The following is a 27349-nucleotide window of genomic DNA, read 5'->3' on the forward strand; positions in this document are numbered from 1 at the left end:
TTTCCGGGAATTAAAATTTAATTCCTTCCAAGAATTAAAAAAAGACAAACTCCTCTTGCAATTAAAAACAGTTCACATACATAAACATATTCAAAACCTTAATTTAAAAAGTATCAAGGCTTTCACACAGAGCCACCCCATCCACAAGGCATAGCCAGACACCTGTCTAGCTAAGGAGACAGCAACAATCCCTGTGAACTGCTTCAGTCCCCAATGAGGAGCTGCCTCACTCCTCATCCCTTGGTCCAGAGGAGCAGAGGATGTTAGTTGGGGTGGGGGGGCTGTAGTAAGCACCGTGCAGCTGACAACCCCAAGGACACCTGGCCCAGAGAGAGATGCTGTGCTGCAGATTGAGTCCTGATTCATGCCTCACCAGGAGCCAGCACTACCCATTCACGCATTGTCAAGTGAAACAGGCGGTAAATTCAGTCTGAGTGAAGTGTTCTGTTCACCAGCATCTGACAGGTTCTGACCAACATGGAAATAACATCAGGTTGTAAAGTCTCAGCTCCCAGAGTAGCTGAATGTGTCTCTCTTCACACTGAGCTGTCATCTTCCTAGAACCAACCCCGTTCCCAACCCAAGAGAAACAGTTCCTACAGGAACACCTTCTCAACACTAAAGCAGGAAATGGCGTGGCACAGACCAAATTTTCTCCTCAATAGATGTGCAGGAGAGAAGCCTTAGGAAGGGGAGAGGAGAGGGAGGGTCAGCGAACTGTGACCTCGTCATCAGCCAATGTCTAAAACAGAGCTATGCATAAGGCACACAGAATTATAACAAGGAGTAGTGATACAGAAGAGAAATCTATGAACGCCGGTTCTTAGAGCTAAAAGGAACCTTAAAATGCACCTGGTCCCGCCTTTTACTTCACAGATACACAATCCAAGGCCAATTACTTTTTTCTCAGAGTGCACAACTAAAGCCAAGACTGCAATGCAAGGTATCAATACAGACAGTTTTCTAACAGTTAGACTTGTCAAAGAGAAAAAAAAAAGAATTTGCTGTGCCAGAAAATGGCATTTTTATTACAAGAATGACAGATAGAGGCCAGCTAACCATCTGTCATTGATTCCTACGCTGGGTGGGAAGTTGGAAGAGATGACAAAAGGTTCCTTTCAAGTCGAAGAACCAATGAAAACTCTCTATTATTATGAGAGTTCTTTCTGTGGCACAGGGAATACAACTTTTTTACGCAGTGTGAAAACAGGTTGAGGCATCTGTTTCTTTGCTCCACCTCGTCGACTCACATCATCATTGACAGCAGTGAGGATGGATAAGATATCTTCATGTCTGCAGGCAGAAAAGAAAATATATTTTCAATCAGGAGACAGAAATCCCGTACCAGTTCTTAGAAAAAAGACGGCAAAACATGTGGCTTCTTCCTACTCTAACATGCCCACAGCCTAACCGAAATCCTGCCAAATATAAAGAAATACTTCTGAAATTGAAAAACAAATGCTAAATTATGTAAAAATTTTCCATTCTATACTCAGTGTTTGAGAACATTATAATAATTACATCTGGCACTTGAATGCACTTAGTCCACAAAGGAATTTTGCATATAATTATTTTTCCATGTTCTTCCTTCAAGCTAGTAGATGAGATAGACATATACATATACATATACGTATATATATAGATATACATACATGATAGAAGGAATAGATAGGTAGGTGACAGAGAGAGCAAGAACCTATTATTAATGACCTCTTTATTCTTGGTTTTGGAAGGGGTACAAAGATAAATATGATACAATTCCTGATCTTAAACACTTAGAATGCAGACATGAAACCTGTACCAAGGATGGTATAAATGCAAAATTCATAATGCAAAGCAGAATGTGATTGATACCATGTGAAAAGTAGGTTAAAGTTCCATTGAAAGTTCAGAGGAGAAAGACAGCACTCCTGGCTGGGAGAAGAGATGGCTCCACGGAGTAGGTGGCATTTGAGATTGAACTTGCAGGAGGTGTAGCATTTACCAGAAAGTTCCAGGGGTGGGCAAAACAAATCATTGGAAGTAAGCATAGGCTCTTCAAACAGAACTCATGTTTGAATCATGGCTCCATCACTCACTAATTATGGGGTCTTAGGCATGTTACTTCACTAGGCTTCAATTTTCTCAGCTTTAAAATGAAGACCATAATTGTATGCATTTTAGGGATTGCCACGATAATTAAATGAGAAAAATTATGTAAAGTACTTAGAACACTGGCTACAATATTCATTGACCATCATATTTAGTATTATTAGTATTACTACTACTTCTCATTGTCATCATTGTTATTTTTCAGGAGGCAAAGCAGACCCTGCCTGGTTCTTAGTCCTTTCATCCTGCTTTGCACTAGCTGTCCTCTCTGTCCCCAAATCATCCCTGTGGCTGACTGTCACACTTGAATATCACTTCTACCAAGAAGCCTTCTCAATAGCTCACTGGCCCCACTCTCTATCATTATCCTGTTTTGCTTTCTTCACAGCAGGTATCACTTCCTGAAATTATCTTTAACTTAATTACTCACTTTACATTTTTATTATATGTCTTCCTCTCACTGGACTGTAAGCTCCATGGAGAAGAGAATTTGTCTCTCTTATTCACAATCGTACCCCTAGTCCTTAGCTCGTTACCCAGTATAGTAACATAATAGCCCCTTGATAAAGCTTGCTTTGTCCCTGAAGCCATAGGACATTGCTCTTTGATGGCTATGGTGGGAATGGAGACGTTGGTAAGGAAGAGGGAAAAGCTTAAGTAACTTAAGTCTCCAGTCCTGATTCCTGATCCTGAATTCCCAGAAAAGCATTGTGACTATTTCTAGAAATGGGAAGTCAGGAGTAGGAGCTCCTGGAGAGAACTGAGAAGATGAATTCAGGACTGTTCATATGGGATGTGAGATGCAAGGGCAACACAGAAACAGGATGCCTTCAGGCTGCGAAAAATGTGCAGGACTCACCTTAAGAATGAGGTTGGCTTGGTCAGTCATTCATTGGTCAAGCAAAGAGTTATAAAGTTCAACAATTTATCAGATACTATATCAGGTGCCAAGGATATAAAATTAAATAAAATTACTCTGCCCTTCAGAAACTCAGAGATGGCAATTTAGGAAACATTTTCATGGAGAGGCCAGTGACCTCCCGATATAACTAAAGCTGCCAAGAGGGGCTATAGAGAGACAGCAGAGTAGGTGGTCCAGGGCAAAACCACGGTGAAGGCCCATTTCCAGGGTACCAGGTAAGGAGCATGTGGCAGAGACAGAAGGAAAGTTGTCAGAGCAGTGGCAGGAGACCAAGGACATTATAATGTCAAAGGCAGCACATAGGCACTCATTAAATATGAGTGATTGATAAATGAATAAATGAAGGAACAAATAAAAAAACCCCATGCCTTTATTCATGCTGTTCCCTCTGCTCAACATGTCTTTCACCCCAATTATTTACCTAACATCAATTTGTCATCTCTAGAAGCTTCCCCTGGTCCTCCAAATCTGGGTGGAGTACTAGTTCTATGTGTTCCCATAACACCTATGCTTTACAATGTGTATTTACCAAGGGGGGATGGTCTTTCCAATCTATTTGTTTATCCCTCTAGATTGTGAGCAACTTGAGGGCTGGAACTATGTCTTTTGTAAATTCGTATATTCCTTTCTATTTATATGTTGGTGCTCAATACAGGTTTGTTGAGCAGGTGGATGGATGGATGGATGGATGGATGGATGGATGGATGGATGGATGGATGGATAGATGGATGGATGGATTGGTGGATGGGTGCATGAATGGATGCATGGGTGGGTGGGTAGACAAATGGAGGAACAGGTAGGTAGATAGAACAACTCAAAACTCTCACCTTGGTACCAAGTCCTTCAAATGATTACACAGAGATTGAATATACCAGCTACCTTCCTTCTTGTGCCGAAAGGATACGTAGCCAGGGACAGTAGCCAGGCCAAGAAGGAAATCTGCCTCATCAGGAACGCTGTCCTGAAGGGGAGGGTTTGTCAACTCAGGATTTATTGCATCTGTTTTAATGTATATGGAAGGTTGTATTTCTTCACCTTGACAGGCCTGGACAAAAAAGAGTTTGGGTTTGTTAGCCAGACCAGGGCACTCCCGGGCTGTGAAGTGAGACGTGATCTTCCGAATGGGAATGAGGACCCCATCGGAAGAGTAAACAGCTCCAAATTGCCCATGGGTCAGAACACAGAATACAAAGCAGTCTCCATCATCAAGGTCTGAACGTCTCTTATAGTTTTGCAGAATCTCCTCTAGCTCCTTTTTAGTCACATTAACCTTTATTATTACACGGAACCCAAGCCACTGAAACACAAGCTTCAGGCACTCTGTTAAAAAAAAAAAGGAGGGGAAGAATAATGAAATGAAATGAAGTTGAGTGCAATGAAATAAAATGAAGGGGTCACACAATGCTAATGGTTATAAAAATTGCACTGCAAATAGCCTGAAGCTTTGTATTTTTTTTCACTTTCATAACAATAAAATTTTACAATTAACCTGCCTTTTTTATAGTAACCACAGTGCTATCACAATGGTCCTGAGAGTAGGTAGAGACCAGAGTTTCATTTTGTTTCACAGATAAGGGAGCTGAGGCCCTGTGACTCCCCCACGGTCACAAACCTGGTTAGTGGTGAAGCCAGAGCTCAAACCCAGATTTTCTCGTGCTGCCCTAGCGTGCCCTCCCCTAAACCACAGAGTCGTAAATAGTCAGGGATTCTTGTCACTCTTTAAGCAGGCTAGTGACACCTCAGGTGCTATGGACTGAAAGTGTTTGTCTCCCCAAAATTCACAGGTTGAGGATATTAGGAAGAGAGGCCTTTGGGATATGCTTAGGTCCCAAGGGCTGAGCCCATAAAGAGACCTCAAAGAGCACTCTCACCCCTTCTACCAAGTGAAGTTACAAAGAGAAGACAGCCACCTAGGAAGCAGACACCGAAAAGCCAGAGCCCTGATCTTAGACTTCCCAGCCTCCAGAACTGTGAGGAGTAAATATATGTTGTTTACAAGCTACCAGTCTCTGATTGTTTGTTATGGCAGCCTGGATGGACTAAAACACCTGCGGCATACAAGGGGCTTAGAAACATTCATAGTATCGTCCATACATTTAAATGAAAGATAAAAATTACAGAAACAAAATATTAAAATAAGAAATGATTTTAAGATTCCCCATCGTGCATTTGCTACACTATTCCAGCCTGTCTTACCTGCATCTTTATTGGTACCTTCCCTTTCTTGCAGGAAGGTTGAGGTAAAGGTGTGGTTGTTAATAATAACACAGTGACCTCTAAATTTCCGGTTCATCCGGTACACAGCTGCCTCCTTGAAAGAGGAAGAGATAGAGACACTTATCAGGGAATCTCATTTTAAGGGTTTAATGTTTTTAACCAGCCACTCCATTTTTCAGTACCAAAGGCAGGGAGTTCTCAAGAACCTGGATCTGGTCTGAAATTAATCGATTAATTCCAAGGTGGAATCCAGGCCCTGATTAGAACAAAGACTTCACTTGGTTTGACTGCAGAATGTCAATTCTCGGTGTTAAATATCAGAATATGTATTTTAACTTTGGCAAACCCAGGGCTTACGGAAAAGTGTCTTCCTTTGGATTAGCAAAGTGAAGAAAGCATAGGTAAGAATCTCACAAGACAACCAAAATATCAAATGGTAATTTTTTTTTTTAGATGGTAGGATTTGGAGTGATCTGATTCCTCCAAAAACAGAGAAATCTCTTTCGTAGTGATCACAGTGGGAATTTTTAAATATGTGCAATTATTTCTGGGGGCTATTATAAACAGCATATGATTACAAATTATCTGACTTAGGATCAGCAGGGCCTCTGTGTGGCTAAAATGATCTCCTGAAAACATGGTACATCTTTAATCCAAGCAGAAAAGAAGTGGCATCAATTGGAAAAAAAAGAAATTTCCCTTTCTGGAAATAATTCAAAGGGTATGTATGACTAAAAGGGCAATAGCATCTCTTCTATCGCCAAAGGTCAACACACTTCTGATGGTTACAGAAAAATGTGGGACGGATGGAATTAATCACACAGGAAGACAAACCAAGACAGACACGAAGAGCTCTGAGCCCTCAAAGCCATGAAAGGCTAGACCCCAGATGGAGAAGCCCTGAAGAAACTGTCCAGACCTTTGTGCTAGTTTCTGAAGTTAGAATGTAAGCAGATCTTCATGGAGACCCGGGTTGCTCTGTCACCCAGAAAGAGAAGTACTTGGACTCTTCAAATATCTTGCCCCAAACCCTTAGATGTTCTTATACAGGATGGGTTAAGAGTCAACATCACATGAATCAGCTCAAGAGTTCCTGGTAGAAATCTTGGTTGGGTTGAGTCACCATTTATCTGGAACTAGCTAGAGAGAGGCTGGGAGGATACCAAGGAGAAGAGGGAATACAAAGGCCCAGAGACCCAACTGGCAGGACAAAAACCAGTGCACAGCCCTGGGATCACTTAGTCATGCTTTTGGCATTGGCTGAGGATTGCGCTGTTTGCAACTGTTCCTGCAAAGCTCCCTGGTTCCTCAGAATAAGAATCCATTATAGAGAGGAAACCAACAATGAGTTATTTGTCGTATGACAATAACAGGAAAATGTATCTTGAAGCTTTTCTTCTCACACCAGCAAGTAGAATCCAGCAAGCGCTACCCTTGTCTCTGAGGCCTGAGGTAATTATTAACTATGGTTAAGGGTCAGTCCTGGGTGCTCAGCTCAGGCTGAGTGAGTCCAGTATCCCCCAGACCAGAGAGCACACCGAAAGGGACCCAAGTTGCAGTCATATGGAGGGGCCTGTACATTCCTCCTCACCTTGGGAGAAGGAAAGCCACATCTAAACTTTGAAACCACAGAACTGCAGAACTGAAAGAAACGTGTATGTGTCCGAGAAGTGAAACCGTTACCTAAGCTCCTGTAGCTACACAGTGGTCAGTCCAGGTCATCAAAGAGTGAGCTCTGGAGTCAGACTACTGGGTTCCACTCCTCGCTCCACTCCTTTCTATCTGTGTCCTCTGATAAACTTGACACATAACAGAGAGACTATGCCAAAAAAACTGTTCGTAAGCCGGTTAGCCCAGTGGCAGATTCTGGAATATTTTCCTGAGGTCACGGTTTCTGGGCAAGGATTCCAGGCACCAAACACACCATGGCCAAACCACTCCCTCTGGCCTTTCTCTTTCTGAAAAAATACAAGCAGCCCCTGGAGCCGCCCTACACCAGACGTTCCCTCGCACTCCACATTCTGCTCTGTCACTGCTGCCCTGGGCAGAGGGTGACTGAATTCTGAAGGGTTATCTGCATTCCCCAGAAGCTGCTATGCTAGGCTTTCAGAGTAGAAACCACCTCTTCACCCTCCCATAGGAAAGCCTGGTACAGTCCATACATTCAGCGGCTTTGCCCTAAATTGAGATGAGAAATGAATTGTCCACTCATTTGTAAACCTTCTCCTAAATCACCTCGAATTGCTTCATATATGCCAAATATACGAATTCCTGACATATTGATTCAAGTTATAAAAAGGGACGTCTACCATTACTCCTTCCTCGCTCATCTTACCAGGACTCCTCCTGCTGAGGAAACAGGAAATGCAGGAAATTTACAAAGTTAGGATGAGGGTTGAAAATCTAGACTTAATGGGTTGGTGAACACACTGAGGTGCTGGGAGGATGATGTGCCCTGAGAAGACATGGAAGCTCCCTGCCATTTCCAATCCTCCTATCTTGCCCTATGGATCTCTTTCATATGGATGTTCTTGAGTTGTATCCCTTACAATAAACCTGAAAAGGTGAACTGTTAAAAGAAATCTAGACTTGATGCAGAGAAGGACAGATACCTAATCTCCAGGCATAGAAAATGTCACTGGTAGGTGACAAGAAGAAAATCAACTCCTTTCTTCCAAAGGGGAAGATTCACAAAGACACAGTGGCAAGAATATGATATGACACATGCACAAGGGTATGTATTCTTGTGCATTGTTTGGAATAACAAAAGCCTGGAACCAACCCTAATGTCTACCAATAGGGAGTGGTTGAAAGAACTACGGTACATCCCACAGTGGCATAGGATGCAGAAGACAATCTCTACACACTTCTCCAGGAGATACTGTTACATGAAGAAGTAAGGTGAAGAATAGTATTTTAGCGTGCTACCTCTTTTAGAAAAATGGTGAGATTGCCGGGGGGGGGGGGGCTTTTTTCAAAAGTAACAATAAGATAGATCAGAAAACTAATAAAAATGATGATCTATGAGGGAAGGGCAGAGGGGCAGGGATGCAATCCAGATGTCTCTGTGTACTCTATTTATAGTTTTTACTTTAGGCCTACATAAATGTTTTATATAATTAAATACAAAATTGAAACATAGTGTAGGGCCATCAGCTTTTCTGCAGCATCCTCCCTGCCCACTCCACCCCCACCAGCCCCAGTCCTTCGCCTGAAGCAGAAAGCTCCAAAGGGGACATGAGCAAGGTGTTCTGGGGAGGGGCTGACCCTGCCACTGGCTTTGTGGTGAGCAGCACCAGGAGATCTGTTTGAGGTGACAAGCAAGTCACCTCCAAGTCACTGGGACTGCCGCCCTGCTGGAGCCCACAAGGCTTCTGGCTACAGGAGGGTAACTTATCTTCAATTCAGACCAAAGGTGCACTGCCTCACTCCCAGGCTGCACAATACCAGGATTCCTCAGCTCTGAGGGAACAAATACAAAGAAAATTTAGTTTCACTTTCCAAAAGACTTCCTGCCTTTCTTTTTGCAAGGCACATTTCCCTTCCTTTGGAATTCTGGAGTCCTTCTGGCAGGCTATTTTCAGAGTTTATCCAGCTGGTTTTGAAAGAGTTGAGCAAACAACTCTTAAGAGCAACTGCGGGCTCTAGGCCCCTGGTTTCCTTGATTTGTCATCCCAGAACAGGGATGAGGAATAAGCTTTAAACTCTACATGGCTCTCTTTCTTAGAGATTGTTGCATCCTATGTTGGCACCCACCAAGAAAGAAATGAATAAATGAATGAATGAACCACTGCCTGGCTTATGTTTGGTGTTCTTCCCACGGTTTTCAAGAAGGTTCTAGTAAAAAAAAAGCCTATGCCACACTCAAAAATATTGACTTGCTCTTTTAACAAATTAGGGAATGTGGTTTGAAATCCAGTTTCTTCTCATTAAGTGCAATTGTTGGCAGTGATCTCTTATATAAGGAAACCTCTCAGGTACATGTGAAACATGAGACAATTTACCAAGTGTTATTTTATTCATCACTTCATGCAGAGGGGCAGTGTTGCCTAGATAACTTTTAAGACATCTGCCAAACCTGAGAGTCTATGAGAACATAGGCAATGTGAGGGGCTGCTCCCCAAAGCCTTCTGCATATGTCCAGCACCACTACAGCTAGCTTCATCTTCCTCTGGCCATGGCCAAAATCATCCAACGTCAGCAAAACAGCAGCACTAGAGACCAAGGCTGAGCCACAGCCCTTAGAAACTACTGAATTTCTAAGAGACAAAGAGCAAAGCCGTGTGTGTGTGTGTGTGTGTGTGTGTGTGTGTGTGTTACATGCACATTAATGTCTGAGCACACACAAAACTAGTTGAAAGAGTGGGAGGGAGGAATAAAGTTTAGTGGGCAAAAACTTTGGGAGGAAGAAAGGAGGGCATTTGCTAGAGACTGCTGAGAGATAATTGTTGAGAGAATACTGGAGTTTGAAAATCATTGCTTTTCACCCAACATAGGAAATATTCAATCACACATGAATCCTCACTGGATGCTCAATCTAGAGGAAAATTTTTGATGCAGAGTAGGATATTTGCTTCTTCTTAGAATGTCTTCCCACCACTTGTTTATTAGTTGCAAGGGGAAAATAGTAATTATATAAAAGTAACTATATAGTGAAGAAATCAGACAACATCTTGACCACAGAATCAAAATTAGCATCACGCATGAGGGGCAGAGGGCACCATTGCTTCCAGATGTGATGCCTTCAGAACGGTGATATTCTGAGCAGAACATACAGCTTGAATCTAATCAGGAGGCAATACCATGCACACCAAAACCAAGGCAAATTCGTGTTTTCAAGGTGCGTATGGGGAGATAACTGTGTTCTTTAAAAGTGTCAATGTCATAAAAGAGGAGAAGCGCTGTCGGAATGTTCAAGAGTAAAGGAGACTAAAGAAACATGACAACTAAATACCATACATGTACACCATATCCACCAGTTCTACATTGAAAGTTGTTGACCCATTTGTCTTACCCTTGGCATGCTCTATCTTTGCCTGTCTAGCTAGCTAGCTACACAAACACATTTTTTTTTCTGAACTTTTTGAGAGTTATTTGCATACATGATGGCTCTTTACCCCAAAATACTTCAAATGGGCTAAAAAGTCAACAACAGGTGGAAGAATCTGGGTAAACAGTATATAGTGTTCTTTATATTATTCATATTTTTTAAACTTCTCTGTAAGATTGAAATGATTTCCAAATTTAAAAATAAAAAATTGTGACTGTAAAAATATGAAACCATGAAAGTAGTAAAGAAGCTATGAAAGAAATATTTAAGAATAAAAAATAAAATGTCCACAAACACCCCAATTAAAAAATGGGCAAAGGACTTGAGTAGCATTTCTCCAAAGAAGATATACAAATAGCCAACAAGCACGTGAAAAGATGCCCAACATCACTAATCATCAGGGAAATGCAAATCAAAATCAAATGAGATACCACCTCACACCATTAGGATAACTACTATCAAAAACCAAGAAAATAACTGTTAGCGAGGATGTGGAGAAATTGGAACCCTTATGCATTGTCGGTAGAAATGCAAAATGATACAGCTGCTGTGGAAAACACTATGATGATTCCTCAAAAAACAAAAATGACATACAGAATTACCATATAATCCAGCAACTCCACTTCTGGGTAAATATCCCAAAGAACTGAAAGCACGGTCTCAAAGAGGTATTTGTACTCTCACGTTCATATCAGCATTATTCACAGTAGCCAAAAGGTGGAAGCAACCCAAGTGTCCATCAATGAATGAATGGATAAACAAAACGTGATATATACGATATATATAAGTTATCCAGGTGGTTCTTAAATAGAACTTGTGTTTGAGGATCACACTCACAATGGAATATTATTCATCCTTTAAAAGGAAGAAAATTCTGACAGGGATGAACCTGGAGGACATTATACTAAATGAAACAAGCCAGTCACAAACAAATATTGAATGGCTCCCCTTATATGAGGTACCTAGAGTAGTCAAATTCATAGAGAGACACACTAGAGTGGTATGTGCCAGGGCCTGGAGGGAGGGATGAAATGGGCAGCTATTGTTTAATGGATATAGAGTTTCACTTTTGCAAAATAAACAAGAGTTCTGAAGATAGGTTACACAACCATGTGAATGGACTTAATGGTACTGAACTGTACATTTAAAAATGGTCAAAAATGATCAATTTTATGTTATTTGTATTTTACCACAATTTAAAAAACAAAACAAAGCCGAAAAATTCTAAGGCCAAGCTAACTTCATGGAGGCTCACAGGTGATGGCAAAATAGAACTGGCCAAGTCTGCTGGGAAGAAATAGAAATCCCAGGGAAGAATGTCATACGACTCCTAAGGATCATGCTAATGTTGTGAAGAACAGATTGCAGTATCTCCCAGTGTTTCCCCCTCTACTCACCTTTCCGTGATCGGCACTACAGGAACTCAGTTCTTGTCCTCTGGGGAGGGCTGGCTACATAATGTGTGGGGCCCAGTGCAAAACAAAAACGTGAGACCCCTTGTTTGTACATTATTAAGAGTTTCAAAATAGTGACAGCTAAGCATTTAAAAAGCATGGGCCCTATGTGACTACACAGGCTGTATGCCCATGAAGCCAGCCCTGATCGAACACTGCAGATAAAAACAAATGACACAGTGTACTGGAGTCAGCTCAAGCCAGCTAGTGAGAGCCATTGTTAAATTTTCAGAAATTCTGCAATCCAGTGGATATCATGTTGGTAATTTGAAATCAGCCATGGAAAATCTCTCTCTCTCTCTCTCTTTTTCACTTTCTTGGGGGCTGGGGGTGGAGAGTGGAGCTGGTGCTTAAACATTTACCAATGAACATACTTGTACGGCTCCATGGACTTGTTTAAAGTTTGAACTGGAAAATACTTCTTCCTCTCCTTGGGGCAATGATTCGGTTTCCTTTTTTACCGGAGATGTCACTACCTGGGAGGCTGGAAATAGAATTACAGATAGGAAAACAAAAATCACCTTCTAACAAGTAGTAATTCAAGGTACAATCAGCAAAAGAAATTATGAGACAGACCTATACATTTGTGGTACCATTTGCTTAAAGAGACTTACATATAAACCCAGAAAAATAAATGTGAATTTATAAATTATTTTTATTTATCATTATATTTTTATTCTTTGTATCATTATATTTTATTTCTTATTGTTTTATGTTTTATTATTTTTATAATTTTGTTAGTTCTTTAAAATGTATTATATACTTTACCAAATACTATTTCAGTACTGATGGTGCTTAATGTGTCAAATAATTGCCACATAGGGATTATGAAAGCATTACCTCAAGAAATAAAACCAGAACAGACTATAATAGCAAAAAGAAAAAGAAAGAAAGAAGGAAGGAAGGAAGAATGGAAGGAAATAAGGGAGGGAAGAAAGAAGGGAAAGAAGGGAGAGAAAGAAAAAGAAAAATTATTCAAAAGTGGTAATTAAATAAATGTTATGTACATAAAATGTATTTCTATAGAACCATTAATAAGAATGAGCTATATCTATATTATATACATGGTAAAATGTCAGATTTATTAGGTGAGAATAAAGTAAGTTATAAAATATGATTAGTATGATCTTAGTCAAATATATATTAATCTCACACACACACACACACACACACATTGTCTCTATAAAGAAGAAAGGCTACAAAAATATTCTCCAAATAGTGGTTATCTCTGAGGTATGGGCTGGCAGTACAGGAAGAAGAGGCAGACTTTTACCTTCTACACTCTGTATTGTTGTCATTATTTGAGTTTTATTTAATTTTATTATAATTATTATACAAGTTTTTAATAATAAATTTAAAATATTAAAGCACACCAAGGCTCAAGAAAACTCAAAAGTTATCCAGGTGGTTCTTAAATAGAGCTTGTGTTTGAGGATCACACTCACAAGAAAAGTCTAAAATCTGCACACCTTCCATCTTTTCAGTCCTTTAGTCCTTCATCCTAAATGGCAGAATTAGGCCCAAACTCTTAAGACTACAGAAAGTCACTATAAAATATCAGTTGACACCTATAATAATGAAGATAGATTTGGTCTCTGCTCCCTTTCCTGGCACACAGCTCCTAAAACCCCTGGAATCTCTGAAGTGACGTGTCTTTTATATGCTAATGAGATGATTGGTTGTGGGGCAGGTCTCCTAGATAGCCTCAGGATGGGGGCTGGTTGCCAGGAGAACCAACCCTGTGATCTGAGGAACTTACAGCTCTACCCTTAGACCTCTAGGAAGCGGAGAAGAGTTAGAAGTTGAATTTATACTAACAGCCCTCTATTTAATCAATCAATGCATAATATGAAGCTTCCATAAAATTCCCTAAATGAAGGGGTTCAGAGAGTTTCTGGGTTGGGGAAAATATGGAGGTGCGGGAATGGTAAACTGTCTGAAGAGGACATGGAATCTCCATGTCCTTCCTCCATACTTTACCTTATGCATCTCTCCCATTTGGCTGTCCCTAAATTACATTCTTTCATAATAAACCAGTAATCTAGTAAATAAACGACCTTCCTGAGTTCTGTGAGCCATTCTAGTAAATTATTGAACCCAAGCAGGGGTTCATGGGAACCCCCAGTTTGTAGCCAAGTCAGATAGAAGATGTGGGTAATCTGAGGACCCCCTATTTGCAACTGGTGTCTGAAATGGGGAGTATGGTTGGGGGATTGAGTCCTTAACCTAACTTAGGGTCTGCATTAACTCTGGTTAGTGTCAGAATTGAGTTGAATGTAGGGCACCCAAGTTGGTGTCTGCAGAGAATTGGAGAATTTTCCACACCAAGGTGTGGAAAAACCCACATATCTGGGGTCAGAAGTGTTCCAGAAGTGTTGGTGTGATAGTAGTAGAGGAAACAAGTGTATTTCTTTCAACACCCAAAGATGACAGCAAGTGGGTTGTAGGAAAAAAAAAAAAATCAAAGTTGGAATTTTTCTGAAATAAAGTTTGGTCTTAGAGATTCATGGAGGCATTTGCTACATAAAAACAAGAGTGCCTTCTGCAGGGTTCAAATATCCAAAAATAATCTGACTACCTGCCCTATGTTTACTTTGTGTGGGCTACTACATTACAGGAAAATGGCCATGTAATTAGAAAAACAAAAACAAAAAACTCAGTGATCAGAGTTCAAGTGAGGATTCCAAATATACTTTCAACATCAACTTCCTGCTTTTTATTTCTCATTTGATTCCTTGATGGTTGGAAGAACCTGTTTTTATTCTTCATAACTTTTACTTAACTTATACATTTATTCATTGCTTTAGTTATGGTTTGAGATTATATCAATTTAACAACAATATATATTTTGTTCCACCGTTCATTTTATATTTATAGAATTCTTAGAGAGAAGCTTCCTTTTGGCTAGTTTCGTTTTTAACCAGAGAAATTTGCACACTAGATTGACTAACTGAACTGTAATATGGGTATGGCATAAAAGCTTCATGAATATATTCATGAGATTCTATTTATAGCTCTTGCTTAACAGTGGAGAAATAGACTCAGAAAAACACAAATTTTGGCATACTGATACATGGTGAGGCAGCCAGGTTTGATTTCTCCCCTGTGTTATTACCTCTATATAATACCGCAGTCTGTCTTACAAGACAGACTGAAAAATAATAATAATATTCTTCTCTGATAATAATTTCTGAGAATACAAAAGTTTTCATGACTTTCCTCTCTGACAAACATATTCGTAGCAGCATGTATTGAATGCTTTACTCTGTGCCAGACATGTGTTTTATAGGAATTATAAAATTCTTATCCTCAAAAAAACCCATGAGGTAAGTATTATCATTATCGCCACTTTATAGATAGGGAAAGTGAGACATAGAAACGCTAAGGAAAGGGCCGCTGCACCACTAATAATAGAGTCTTGGCAGTCTGACTCCATAGATGTCACTCTTAATCTCTATGCTTTCCTGCCTCCTTCTTTTTACGTTATTTCATTCAAAACGATTTCCTATACTCTCGCTCCCATATAAGAATGAGAAGACATTTGTCTAAAACTACTTTCCCCCACTAGAATATAGGTTCCTAAGAAGAGCTCCTAAAACTGTCTAGTACAAAGTATGCATTCAATAAATATGTGTTGAATAAACAAATGTGGAAGAGTTCTGGCTTTCCCAAGAGAATATCATCAGAGTGATGAGCAAACATCATACATGACCCATTAGTTTAAGAATTCTCATAGCCTGGCACAAGCAAGCAAGCAAGCACAGGTTAGTTACCTTTCTCTCTTTCATATTTTTCTATCTTTCTTGTAAGATGAGGTGCAACTTTTGCGCAGAGATCCTCCAGTACCGCCAGATTATTTTCATCTATTAGAGCTTGTTTCTCCATATGTACCAGGAAACTTATAGAGGTCTGCAAGAGAATCAGTGGAGTCACATTTACTTGCCTGTTGATTATCCATTCATTCATTAAACACTACCTGCATGGCCACCGGACACAGGTTTTGCATTGATAAATAAGGTAGAGTATTTATCCCCGAGGAGTTCAATAGTACGGGGGAAGAGGCATTACCAAATAACTCTCTATACAATCTATATTAATACTAGATAGCAAATATATATATATACACACATTATACATATACCTAATATATATATAATATATATACCAAATATATATGTGTGTATTATATATACACATATATAATATATATTATAGATCTATAGATCTATATATCTACATATATTAGATATAGATATATGCATACATATACATACCAGGCAGTGCTTGCTGTATATTAACCTCAAAAACAACCCAATGAGGTAAAGGTAAATGTTATTATAATCTCCATTTTAAAAATGAAACAACTGAGGCACAGAGACATTCAATAACTTGTCCAACATCACAGAGCCAATAAGTGACAGAGATGGTGTTTGAACCCTAACAATTTGATGTGAAAGTCTGTCTTATTAAGCATTGAATTGTACTGCTTCTAACTCACAGCTATAGATGATATAATAGATCAGGGCAGCACAAAACAGAAGCACCAAGGAAATGAGCATAAAATGTTCTGACAGAATTTTATATTTGGTATTTTAAGAGAAAAAAAAATCTCTTATGTACTTCTAGGAAAAACTACAAACTGGCTAGTATTAACTTTAATATTGAATTACGTATGGGGTAGAAGGCACCATAATCTTTTCAATGATTAGGGCTTCTCAATATGTTCAACTGGTTAAAAAAAAAATATATACATATATATATATATATATATTTTTATATATAAAAAATTATATATTCGAGCCCTCAGAAAAAAGAAACTATTCAGAAACACTATCCAACTATATCCATAAACACTATCCATCTGAACACTATCCAACTATATCCATAAGCATCAGCAGGGTGGGAACCAGGGAAGAGTCTCCAAACATGTTGAACGGTTAAACATTTGAAAAGAGACAGTGTGTTCAGGAATATTGAGAAGGAAGCATGAGTACAAACCATGAGAGCTAGGTCATAGATGGAACAGTGAGCTGGTATCAGACTGTGAAGGAACACACACATCATATGAGGAGTCTGGGCAAGTAAGTGTCCCGTAGGTCACAGGGTGACAATTGTAGTTTTTAAGAACAGTAACATGAACACTTGTTTTTAAATAGAAGTCTTGGGGATAGGTTGGAGGAGGAAATGGATTAGAGAGAAAGTATTGACAGGAAGATTAAATACTCTTGTGAAGAGGTGATTAAAACCTGCTCCAAAGCTAGTGGTAGAAATGCAGAAGAGGCACTGGATTTGAGAATATTTCTGAAATATAATCTGGTGAGTTTTGGAGATAATTTGGAAATGGGTGAAGAAATAAAGGAAGAGTCAAAGATTACTTCAAATGGTGATATCACTCATTCATTCATCACTCACTTATTCCACATAGCAGGCTTCACACAAGCTGCACCTGGGAGGTGATACTTCAAGTACATCTTGAAAAATAACTAGGTCTTCATTGCCAACATGGAAAAGGACATTCCAGGCAAAGAAAACCACATGAGGAAAACAATGAGAAACTAGAAATCTGGTTTTGCGGGAGGTTTGTGGTGGCTTCAGCAAGAATAGTTTCACTGGAGTGATGGAAGCCGGAGCAATATTGGAATGCACTGTAATGTGACCAAGAGCTGAGTTAGTGGAGAAAGAGTGCGTGTAGACTATTGTTTCAAGAAGTTTGGTAGTAGAGGAAAGGAGGAAGTTAGAGCAATAACATAAGGATGAGAAAAAGTTAATTAGAGTGTGTGTGTGTGTGTGTGTGTGTGTGTGTGCGTGCGTTCAAAGAAGGCAGTCAAAATGCCAACAACAAAGGGAAAGGCCAGAGTTACAAATTCATCTGATCAAAAGAGAAATTATAAATTTTCAAGAAACTCCAGACACAGGTAGGATAACCAAAAAGGCAAAACAGCATGTGTGCCTCCATCTGCAGCCCCTGCACACCAACAGCTTGACCAGGAAATAAAGCAGGAGAGAGAGTTGGAGGTGAAGGAAGATTCATCCAGAGCTGATCAGCTGGGCAAACAGGTTATGGGGAACCCACACACAAGGTGCAATAGTGGGTTATGTGCAAATAAGCTGTCTCTAAACCCCAAAATAAAAACTCCTATCTTGACAGCATCTTACGAGGAGAAAGAAAAGGGGTTAAGACATGATTCTAGAAGCAATGATGGAAATTCATTATACTTGGTAGAAAGTTTATTAGATGTTTAATAAATGACACCTTACACACACACACACACACACACAATTTAAATGGAGTCTGTACACTACTCTAGTTTTAGAACACCACCCTGTGACAGATGGTTACTAGATTTACTATGGTGATTACTTTGTAAGGTATATAAATGTTGAATCACTATGTTGTACACCTGAAACTAATACAATATTATATGTCAACTATAATTAAAAATAAATTTTAAAATAAAAGAACACCATCTTAGCAAACACTCGCAAAAAGTGTCTGAAAGCTCTTTTGCTCTGTTGCTTTGCTAAAAGGCTTGTAGATTTGGGTGTGGTTTCCTTTACATCCACCAGTTCTACACTGAAAGTTACACTGAGAAATAATTTTCTGACCGGGTCTCTAAGGATGTATGAAGGCAGTATCGTGCTAGAAGTTTGCATGAAGCCATCAAACAAGAAACTTAAAACACCCTACATAAGTCATTTTTGTCCATCTGGAACAACCATATGAATTCAGAGCCCTTTCTTTTCAGCTGAGGGGTGTTCAGGCCCTCTTCCACTGGCTGGTAACAAGTTTATTTCTGTGATAAAATCTTTTGCAATTTCAATTGTAGATAACGCAGCCTTATTAAATTAAGCCCTGGTATGAAAACTCATCTGGATGGCTTAGAGATTGTCGTTCACACACGTCAGAAGGCTGGCATGATCCCAAAGTCCCATAGAGATCAACCTGTATTATCTGAGGTGTATAACTCAGCCACAATTCTAATGTGAAGAATGAGCTCACCTTCAGAATAAAGCTGAGATCCTTTGGAATCCAAGAATACATACATATATTACAAAGAGTGCCAAAAAAATGTGCACACATTTTAAGAAAGGAAAAAACTGTATTAAAATTGTAATACTCAATATATAGTCACGTTTGTATTCTGCAATTACAAGAGGTGCTCAGAGTGGTTACCATCAGCGTCCAGACACTTCTGATTATGGCCAACTACTGTTACATAGATAACATCTCTTAAAATGTGTATATATAGTTTAGGCACCATGTGAGTGAGTGAGTGTGTGTGTGTGTGTGTGTGTGTGTGTGTAAATTGCAGCCTTATTAAGCCCTGGTATGGAAACTCATCTAGGCTTCCATACCAGGGCTTAATAAGGCTGCATTATCTGCAATTGCAATTGCAAAACATTTATTACAGAAATAAATTTTTTACCAGCCAGTAGAGAAGGGCCTGAATACCCCTCAGGCCAAAAGGAAGGGCTCTAAATGGGTGCTCTAGAGGGACAAAAATGACCTTTATAGGGTGTTCTCGGTTTCCATACATTTACTTGTAAAAAGACAAAATGAAAATTAAAAGAGAGTGTAAAAATAAAATAAGTAAATAAAATTTAAAAAGAGAGTGTAGTATATAGTGGCTATATGCTCTGACAATGTAGATGTCTCTTAACCCTAAAAACAAATGGGAAGACAATGGGTATGGCACATGCAAAATAAACATTTCAGCAGTTATGAATAATCATATTGGTGATAGAAGTATTAATATAGATATTGTGAGAGTGTTGTATGTGTAATGTGGCATAAAACAAATAATCAGGTGACTAATTCTATCATCCCCTGTGACATGAGGACCAAGATTTTCAGAAGAGAAAAAAAAGAGACAGGTATAATATAGAAGAGATTATTTAAAATTCGACTTGAAAATAGCAGTATGAATTTATGAAGTATTTTATATGAAAACAAAACAAAAACTAGACACACAACCATTTCCTAACACTACCCTTAAAAAACAACCTAGAAACAATGAGCATCTTCAGCGTCTAGTTTGTAGTCTTGAAATAACATTTCTCATGAAAAGAAACTGGGGCTTTTTGGGAAAATGACAGATTCTAGGTCTGGGCAAAAAAATGTACGAAATGAACCTGTGACATCTTGTCACACCAAAAAAGCCATCAAAGACTACTAAGGTAATGTCAAAATGACTCAGGAACAAACTTGAAGAAGCTACCACTGGGCAAAAATAGGACAATTTCAACTTCAATAAGGATAATAATTGCAATGGATTGAAACCAAGCAAATGTGTTTAAATCCATAAGTTAAAATTTATATATTTTTATAATGGGTCACTTTCAGAGAATGAGAGAAAGCCTGTTAACTATTTTGAACATTTTTTATTTAAAAGAAATAATCAAGGATTTATATATAAAATGTCTCACCGAGTAACCAAATAGTAGATGAAGGGAAAACAAAATGATAGAATTTGAATATCTCCATTTTGCAACCTCCAGAGAATCAATACATAAAACTGTTGAACACCAACCGTTGCTAATACCAAAAAAGAGAGAAAACCAGGAATTGCGTACCTCCCAATAAAAGAATGCAACACAAGACTACTATTGTCTTGACTAAAAGTTCTAAAGTGTGTCTGATGAAGCTTCTGAATCCAGCTATCAATTTGCAGGAAATACAGATGATAGAGAACCATATTGAACTGCACCAAGCACACATAATCAGCAAAACCTAGAGTGGGGGAAATTCTACGGGCCAGTTGTTCTGGGGATCTTCAACACATAAATTTTAAGAAAAACAAAGTGATTGGGGGGAGGGAAGTTTAACCTATAAATCAAAAGACACTCAAAAGAAAAACTGGTCAATGGGGCCGGCCTGGTGGCTCAGGCGGTTGGAGCTCCGTGCTTCTAACTCCGAAGGCTGCTGGTTCGATTCCCACATGGGCCAGTGGGCTCTCAACCACAAGGTTGCCAGTTCAATTCTTCGAGTCCCGCAAGGAATGGTGGGCTGCGCCCCCTGCAACTAGAAATGGCAACTGGACCTGGAGCTGAGCTGCGCCCTCCACAACTAAGACTGAAAGGACAACAATGTGAAGCTGAACGGCACCCTCCACAACTAAGATTGAAAGGACAACAAGTTGACTTGGAAAAAAGTCCTGGAAATACAAACTGTTCCCCAATAAACTTGTGTTCCCCTTCCCCAATAAAAAAATTTAAAAAAAAATCTTTAAAAAAGAAAAAACTGGTCAAGACTAAACTGAGGTCTAGAGATGTACAGGTAAGTGATAAAACCATAAAGAAACATAAGAATGTGGTTACTATAAAAGCCAGGACATGGTTACTTCTAGTGGGTGGGAAGGGGCCGTGATTGGGATGGGGCAAATGGAGGGGTTTCTGGAGTGGCTGGCAAAGTTCATTTTCTTGACCCGGGTGGTGGTTTCAAGGATATTAGCCTTATAATAATTCATTAAGCTGTGTGTTTGTTTTGTGTCATTTTCTGTAGTCATCATTTGTTGAGGAGAGGGGTTTAAGAATAAAAAGATTAAAAGGAAAAGAGTGTAAGAAACAAAAACAAGAGGATATCAGAACTTCCAGGGGCTATCTAAGGAAGAAAATTAATAGATTCTGACAAGGGGCAACAACTGTGAGAATGTTATATATTTCACATCCCCATCATGGTGGTTTAGTTCATCCTGCTAGTTCATCCCCCAGTTATTCATTACATAATCACATAAACAGAAAGTTTCAGGCCATTTTCTCAGAAGGAAAGAGAAGGGGGAAGATAGCATCATTTCATTCATTCATGCTTTCATCCTGAGCACCATTTTGTAACAGATTCTGCAAGGTTCTGGGGCTATAACAAGGAGTAAGGCTCAGTTCCCACCCCCCAAAGGAACCCACAACAATCTTTGGGAAAAAGGAGCCTCATTTGTTTGTCTTGTTCTTTTGTTGTTTTCAGTTTTATATCCCATATATCAGTGAAATCATATGATTCTCAACTTTTTCTGTCTGACTTATTTCGCTTAGCATAATACAAATGAAGAAACAAAAACTCATAGACACAAACAATAGTTTAGTGGTTACCAGAGGGTAAGGGGGGAGGGAGGTGGTAGATGAGGATAAAGGGGATCAAATATATGGTGATGGAAAGAGAACTGACTCTGGGTGGTGAACACACAATGTGATATGTAGATGATGTATCCTAGTACTGTACACCTGAAACCTATGTAACTTCACTAACAATTGTCACCCCAATAAACATTAATTAAAAAAAAAAAAAGAAAAGAAAAGAAAGGAGCCTCAAGAGGTGGCCAATCAAAGGACAGAAGACGCTAAAATCCCTGAGGGCTTTGAAAGGGAAAATAAAAGATTCAAAGATTGAGGCCAAAACAGAGAATTAACCTGCTATATGTCTGACACGAGGAGACATGTGCAATGAATGACTAACGTCCTCATTTGTTTGACCTACCACATGTAAAACAACTTCCGATTCCTCAATGATTTTTCTAAAAAAAGAAAAACAAAGTTATTTGTAGTTAATATCAGTTGATCTGGGGAGAATGTGATGCGGGTCTATACGTGTAGGCTGAGGAGGGTTGGTGAGGTTTTCATTCATAAGTTGGATGGGGGAATTCATGGTTGTTCACTTAGTGCTACATTTCGTAACTTCCATACATGTTACATGTTATTTTTGGTGTGTTTTAGTAAACATTAGATAACTTAAAATCTAATAAAAATAGCAGTTGAATAACACAATTAAAATAATGTTACAGGGCAAAATTTGAAAATTGGCCCCTTTCCAAATGGACTAACTTGCTTGTCACACGCTGTTATAGGAGTCAAAAGAAAAGATGTAAAGTTTTGAGGCCTGGAAGAGAGACATGCAGCTATTTTCCTGCCCTTAAGTGTGACCAATATTTATACACCAGAAACTAATAAAAATAAAAAAAAACACCTGTGACCAACATAGAAAAAAATATTACCAAATAGCATTGTATTAATATTAAAAAGCATTACTATTAGTTCAAAGCTCCTGAACAGTCCTTTACAAAGTACATCCTCAAACATTTGTCTCATTTGATTGTCACAGAAGCTTTGCCTGGGAGACACTGCAAAGTCCACTGAAAAGGACACACAGCTCCTTCAGACAACTCAATTAGTGTAGATGACGAACCACCAGTTCCCCCTCTGCCATTATTTCCCACTTCCTCATTTCTTTATCATGCCCTGAACATTTCTCTATCGTAAAACACAGTGGATGCCAATAGCAGTTAATCATTGACTGCATGGTTACTGTGTGCCAAATACAGTCCCCGTACTAATGCTTTATGTACATTATTTCCTCTAATCCTCTCAACGGTCATGGAAGGAAGTAGTATGATTTTCCATAATATAACATATGAGAAGATGAAGACTCAGAAATGTTCAGTCACTGGCCTCATATAGGGAAGAGTTGGTCACAGAGCTAGGACTAGAATCCAAGCCCATTTGATACCAAAGTCGATGTTCCTAACCATTGTTTGACACTGTCTCCGCAAAAAATTAATGGTATTGAAAACCCTTTCCAGCATCTTCCCAAACACCAATGAAGGCAATGCTCACAAGACTACATTCCATACGACCCACTCACCAACTGGATTTTTGGCATCGATTCCTTCTGAAGGAAGATCATGCTCTTTAAGTTCTCTGAGTCGATGTTTTCTGCCAGTTCGTAGAGCAGGTTTCTAAGACATACACCCAAAGAAACAAATGAAGCCTTACACTTGCAGAGGACAGTAAATTGAGTACTTTTACCAATGTTTTCTCTCATGTAAATGATCACAACCCTGTGAGTAGACAATTATTAATCCCATTTCATAGATTCAAAAACCAAAACTTTGAGTTTCAAAGTGACCTATTAAATTAAGATAACACAGTAAGCAGTAGGGTTCCAAGTCCAGTGCGAGGAAGGCATAAAACACAATTTTCTCATGCCCTCCCATCTCCCAACTCCATTCTAGGAATTCAGACTTACTTCATAGGCCTTTGTCAGAGAGAACCTGATGCCAGTCAATGTAAAGTCTGCTGCTGAAGAGGAAAGGAGACTACCCCAACTTCTGGATACCCATTTAATGGACAACCAGAAAAATTGAATACTTCAATCACACACTAACACCTCTGAACATCAGAGACCATGCCTCAGTTGTTTAAGCAGCAGAGCGGATATAACAATTTCCAGAATCCCCTCACTGACCCAAAAATAGAGGCCTGAAGGACATAATTACCCAGGTAATTAGATAAAATAACACTTTAATGGCTCCTCCTTTGAAGGAGGTTCTCTGTCAGTGAAGTCCTCTGTAGATATTATGTCCATGGACAATTTAAAACAGTGTTGTCTAAGATCTGACCCGTAATAGGCCTGAGGCCTATATTTTACCTTTCTGAGTTTCACCCAAAAATGTAACTGGGCATTGCATAAATGATGTCCCTCCTAACCCCAGAGACACAACTTTTTCCACTTTGCTAATTTGGCTCCAAGTGTGCATTCCTCTCTTCTCAAATCACTAGATATAGGCGGACACACCCAGTGACTCACAACAAAGGAAAAGAGAAAAGGGTAGGCCTGCTACACTGACATGGCCTTCCCTTGGCAGTGAGAAGTAGAACTAAGGGAAGCCACCATCAGACCCTGAGAGTCCCAACCTCTCATCTCATCACCACCTAGAGCTGAGAAATCTCCTAGTATAGAATCACTATATCATACAAGGAGGTAGATAAGAAAAAGATCTTAATCCCCACCTCCTTTCAAAGCCCCATGGCCTGAACACTAAATGGAAAATCCTCCTCACCTGAATGGAGAGACCCTTTTTCGGGTGGGCAGCAAACTCTCCACTTGTTCTTTGGTATAGTTGAGGTGCTTCAGCAGTAAGATCTGCTTCATGATATAGAGGAGTTCTGCTAGGAGGAAGGGATCTTCCTCACTCAGCAGCTCCCCTACCAAGAGATGATGAAAAATATCCATGGCGGAGCTGGATTCCTCCAGCTTCCTGGAGGGGACAAAGTCTCGGCAGAGAAACTTTAGTTGTTCCACCTCACAATCCCCCAGGTTTACATCAATTTTCAGAAGCCTCTCGCGAAAGTTCTCTCTATGATTATCATCTGAACTGGAAGTCACGGCCATTCTGAAAGAGACGGAGAGGCCAGGCAGCGTGTTAGAGAGTTAAGTACACATGGCACCACAACTTCCCAGGACCTCGCCCACTTCCGGCCTCCTCTGTTCCAGGCACTAGAGTTGCCTAGAAATGCAGAAAAGTAAAAAATTACTGAAATAAAAACTACTGTGAAGGTACTTTAATAACCAATAGCCCAGAAAACTCTACCCCAACTCTTCATGCTACTCCTTTAGGAAGTCTGGAAGGAGCTTTTATTGGAACTCATTTACCCTGATTTCTCTGAAATCAAAATATCTCCCATGGGAGCTAGTCAAAAAGGAAGATCAGCACAATTTTTCTCGTTGGAGTACTTCTTCTGGTTGGAGCTCTTAATTCATTTCCACCAAATGGCAGAAACAGCACTTAGATTTATGTCCTACATTTTATAAATAAAGCAATCTGGGAGTTTATATTTCTGAGTGTCTACCAACCCAAGAACAATGAGGTAACATTACTAATTATAACGGGACAGGCCTGTATCTAACAGAAAGAGAAATCATAATCCTAGACCCCAGAAATAAAGGGAGGTTTTTGAGGAGTTGCTGAAATCAATATAGGAAATCACAAACTACCTAAGTCAGTATTTCCACCTGACCAGTTCGTAAACTATGGTATTTTCTACACTAAATTTCATTCTAGTCCAAGGAGCAATAAATTGATAAAAATTCTTTTTTTTTCCCCAACAAAAGCAGCTGGACTTTATTGCCAGGAAGCTAGGGAAGAGCAGGGCAAGTGAGGGTCTCTGCAGAACTCCCATTGTTGAGCAGGATTGCCAGGTTCCGGATCTGTCTGGAAGGCAGGAAAGGATGGGTGTCCTGCCCACTTTGGTCCATACTGCAGGCTGGGGGCCCAGGCCCTCACTACCTGAGGCCGAGATAGGTAACGGTCTTCCCTATTTTCCGCAGGGTCTCCAACAGAGTATCCACGCTGTGCTCAGACTTGATGAAAACCTTCTTGCTGGGCAGGTCGATCTCAAACTGAACTCCTCCAGCTTGTTGAGGAATTGAGGGACCGCATCAGCTCAGTCTTCACTGGCCATGTCTATGGAAAACTCGTGCTTCGGCATTTGTGAGGCGGTGATGGCTGTGATGCTTCTCTTGGTTGCCGATAAAAATTCTTCAATGTAATATCCTTCATTCTATAAGGACGTGAGGTATATATCCACTATGTAAGACTTGGCTATTTAGAAACAAGAAACTACTTTCTAAAGGAACGAGAACATGGGAAAAAACAAAACATCAATAACAAAGAGTGGTTTTATCTAGGTGGTATAATTATAGATACTATAAATTTTTCTCTGGGCTCCTGTACAAGTTTCTCAAATTTTATACAATGAACGTATATTACTTTTATGATTAGAAAAAGGAAAAAAAATGTCATTTTCATGTAACCATCCATGAGTCCTTCCCTTCTAGCAGCCCTGTGATACGGTTTCTTGGAGACATCTTCTTCTTTTTTTATCATTATTAAATTTATTGGGGTGACTCACACCTGTTAGAATGGTTATCACCAACAAGACAAAATAATAGGTGTTGGAGAGGATGTGGAGAAAAAGGAACCCTCATACACCGTTGGTGGGAATGTAAATTGGTGCAGCTGTTACGGAAAACAGTATGAAGGTTCCTCAAAAATTTAAGAATAGAATTACCATATGACCCAACATCTTCCTATTCTAACACATCATACATTTGCCTTGAAGTTCCTGAAGATTCTAAATCTCTAGCTTTGGTGACTAGCGTATTTCTGCCAGTAAGTCTGTGTTGAAGCCTTCCCGGGGCTGTTCAAACTTTCCTTTTCCTTGGGTCGGCTAATAAATGCAGCCAGAAATAGTGCCATTACTGAAAATAAGAGTTTCTGCAAGTTTCTATGACATGAAGCAAGGGAAAGGCTGGAGTGTAAAACCCGCGGGGGGCGGGGGGCGGGGGGCGGGGGGAGTTGTTAATTACATACCTTCAAATCAAATTCGACTGAGCCTCTTGAAGTAAACGGGTCTTGGAGAAATTGACTGAAAACGAAGTTTTAAAGAAATTAGAATCCTTTGTGTACTCCAAGTTCCAAGGAAGATCCCGTTTGCCCGGGAAGAGAACTCAAGACTTGCTGCTCTGGCCACACAAGTGAAAACTGGATCTTTTGAGTTACTTGCTTTCAACTTCCTGCTGGCGTCGTCACTGCTTTCCCCAATCTCCTTTTCCTGGGGTTAGAATAATCCTGATAAACAGCGTCTCCTAAAGGCTGATTCACAACTTTCCACAACTGTAGAGCTCGGCATTTCCCCAGGTAACGCCAAGGGCTCTTAACATTAACCCCTGGAAAGCTCTGTGTGCTCTAGCCATTCCTTGGGTCACTCCCCTCTGAAAGTTAAAAAGGGCAGTGTCAAGTTTACTAAACATCTCCTTTCCCAAATGCACTTAAACTTTAAAATAAA

General features: G+C 39.6%; 1 protein-coding gene across 1 annotated transcript; it reads right to left on the bottom strand.

Annotated features, from left to right (window-relative positions):
• Positions 1-1000: 1000 nt before the first annotated feature.
• CASP10 (caspase 10) lies at positions 1001-26005 on the bottom strand. Its single transcript, XM_033112991.1, is given in 9 exon segments — positions 1001-1293; positions 3841-4333; positions 5210-5324; positions 12109-12218; positions 15508-15643; positions 23364-23457; positions 24562-24894; positions 25789-25915; positions 25918-26005. Coding segments are annotated over 9 exon segments (1623 nt in total). The 5' UTR covers positions 25991-26005; the 3' UTR covers positions 1001-1151.
• Between the last annotated feature and the right edge of the window lie 1344 nt (positions 26006-27349).

This window comes from Rhinolophus ferrumequinum, chromosome 8 (genome assembly GCF_004115265.2).
Source record: "Rhinolophus ferrumequinum isolate MPI-CBG mRhiFer1 chromosome 8, mRhiFer1_v1.p, whole genome shotgun sequence".
NCBI lineage: Eukaryota > Metazoa > Chordata > Mammalia > Chiroptera > Rhinolophidae > Rhinolophus > Rhinolophus ferrumequinum.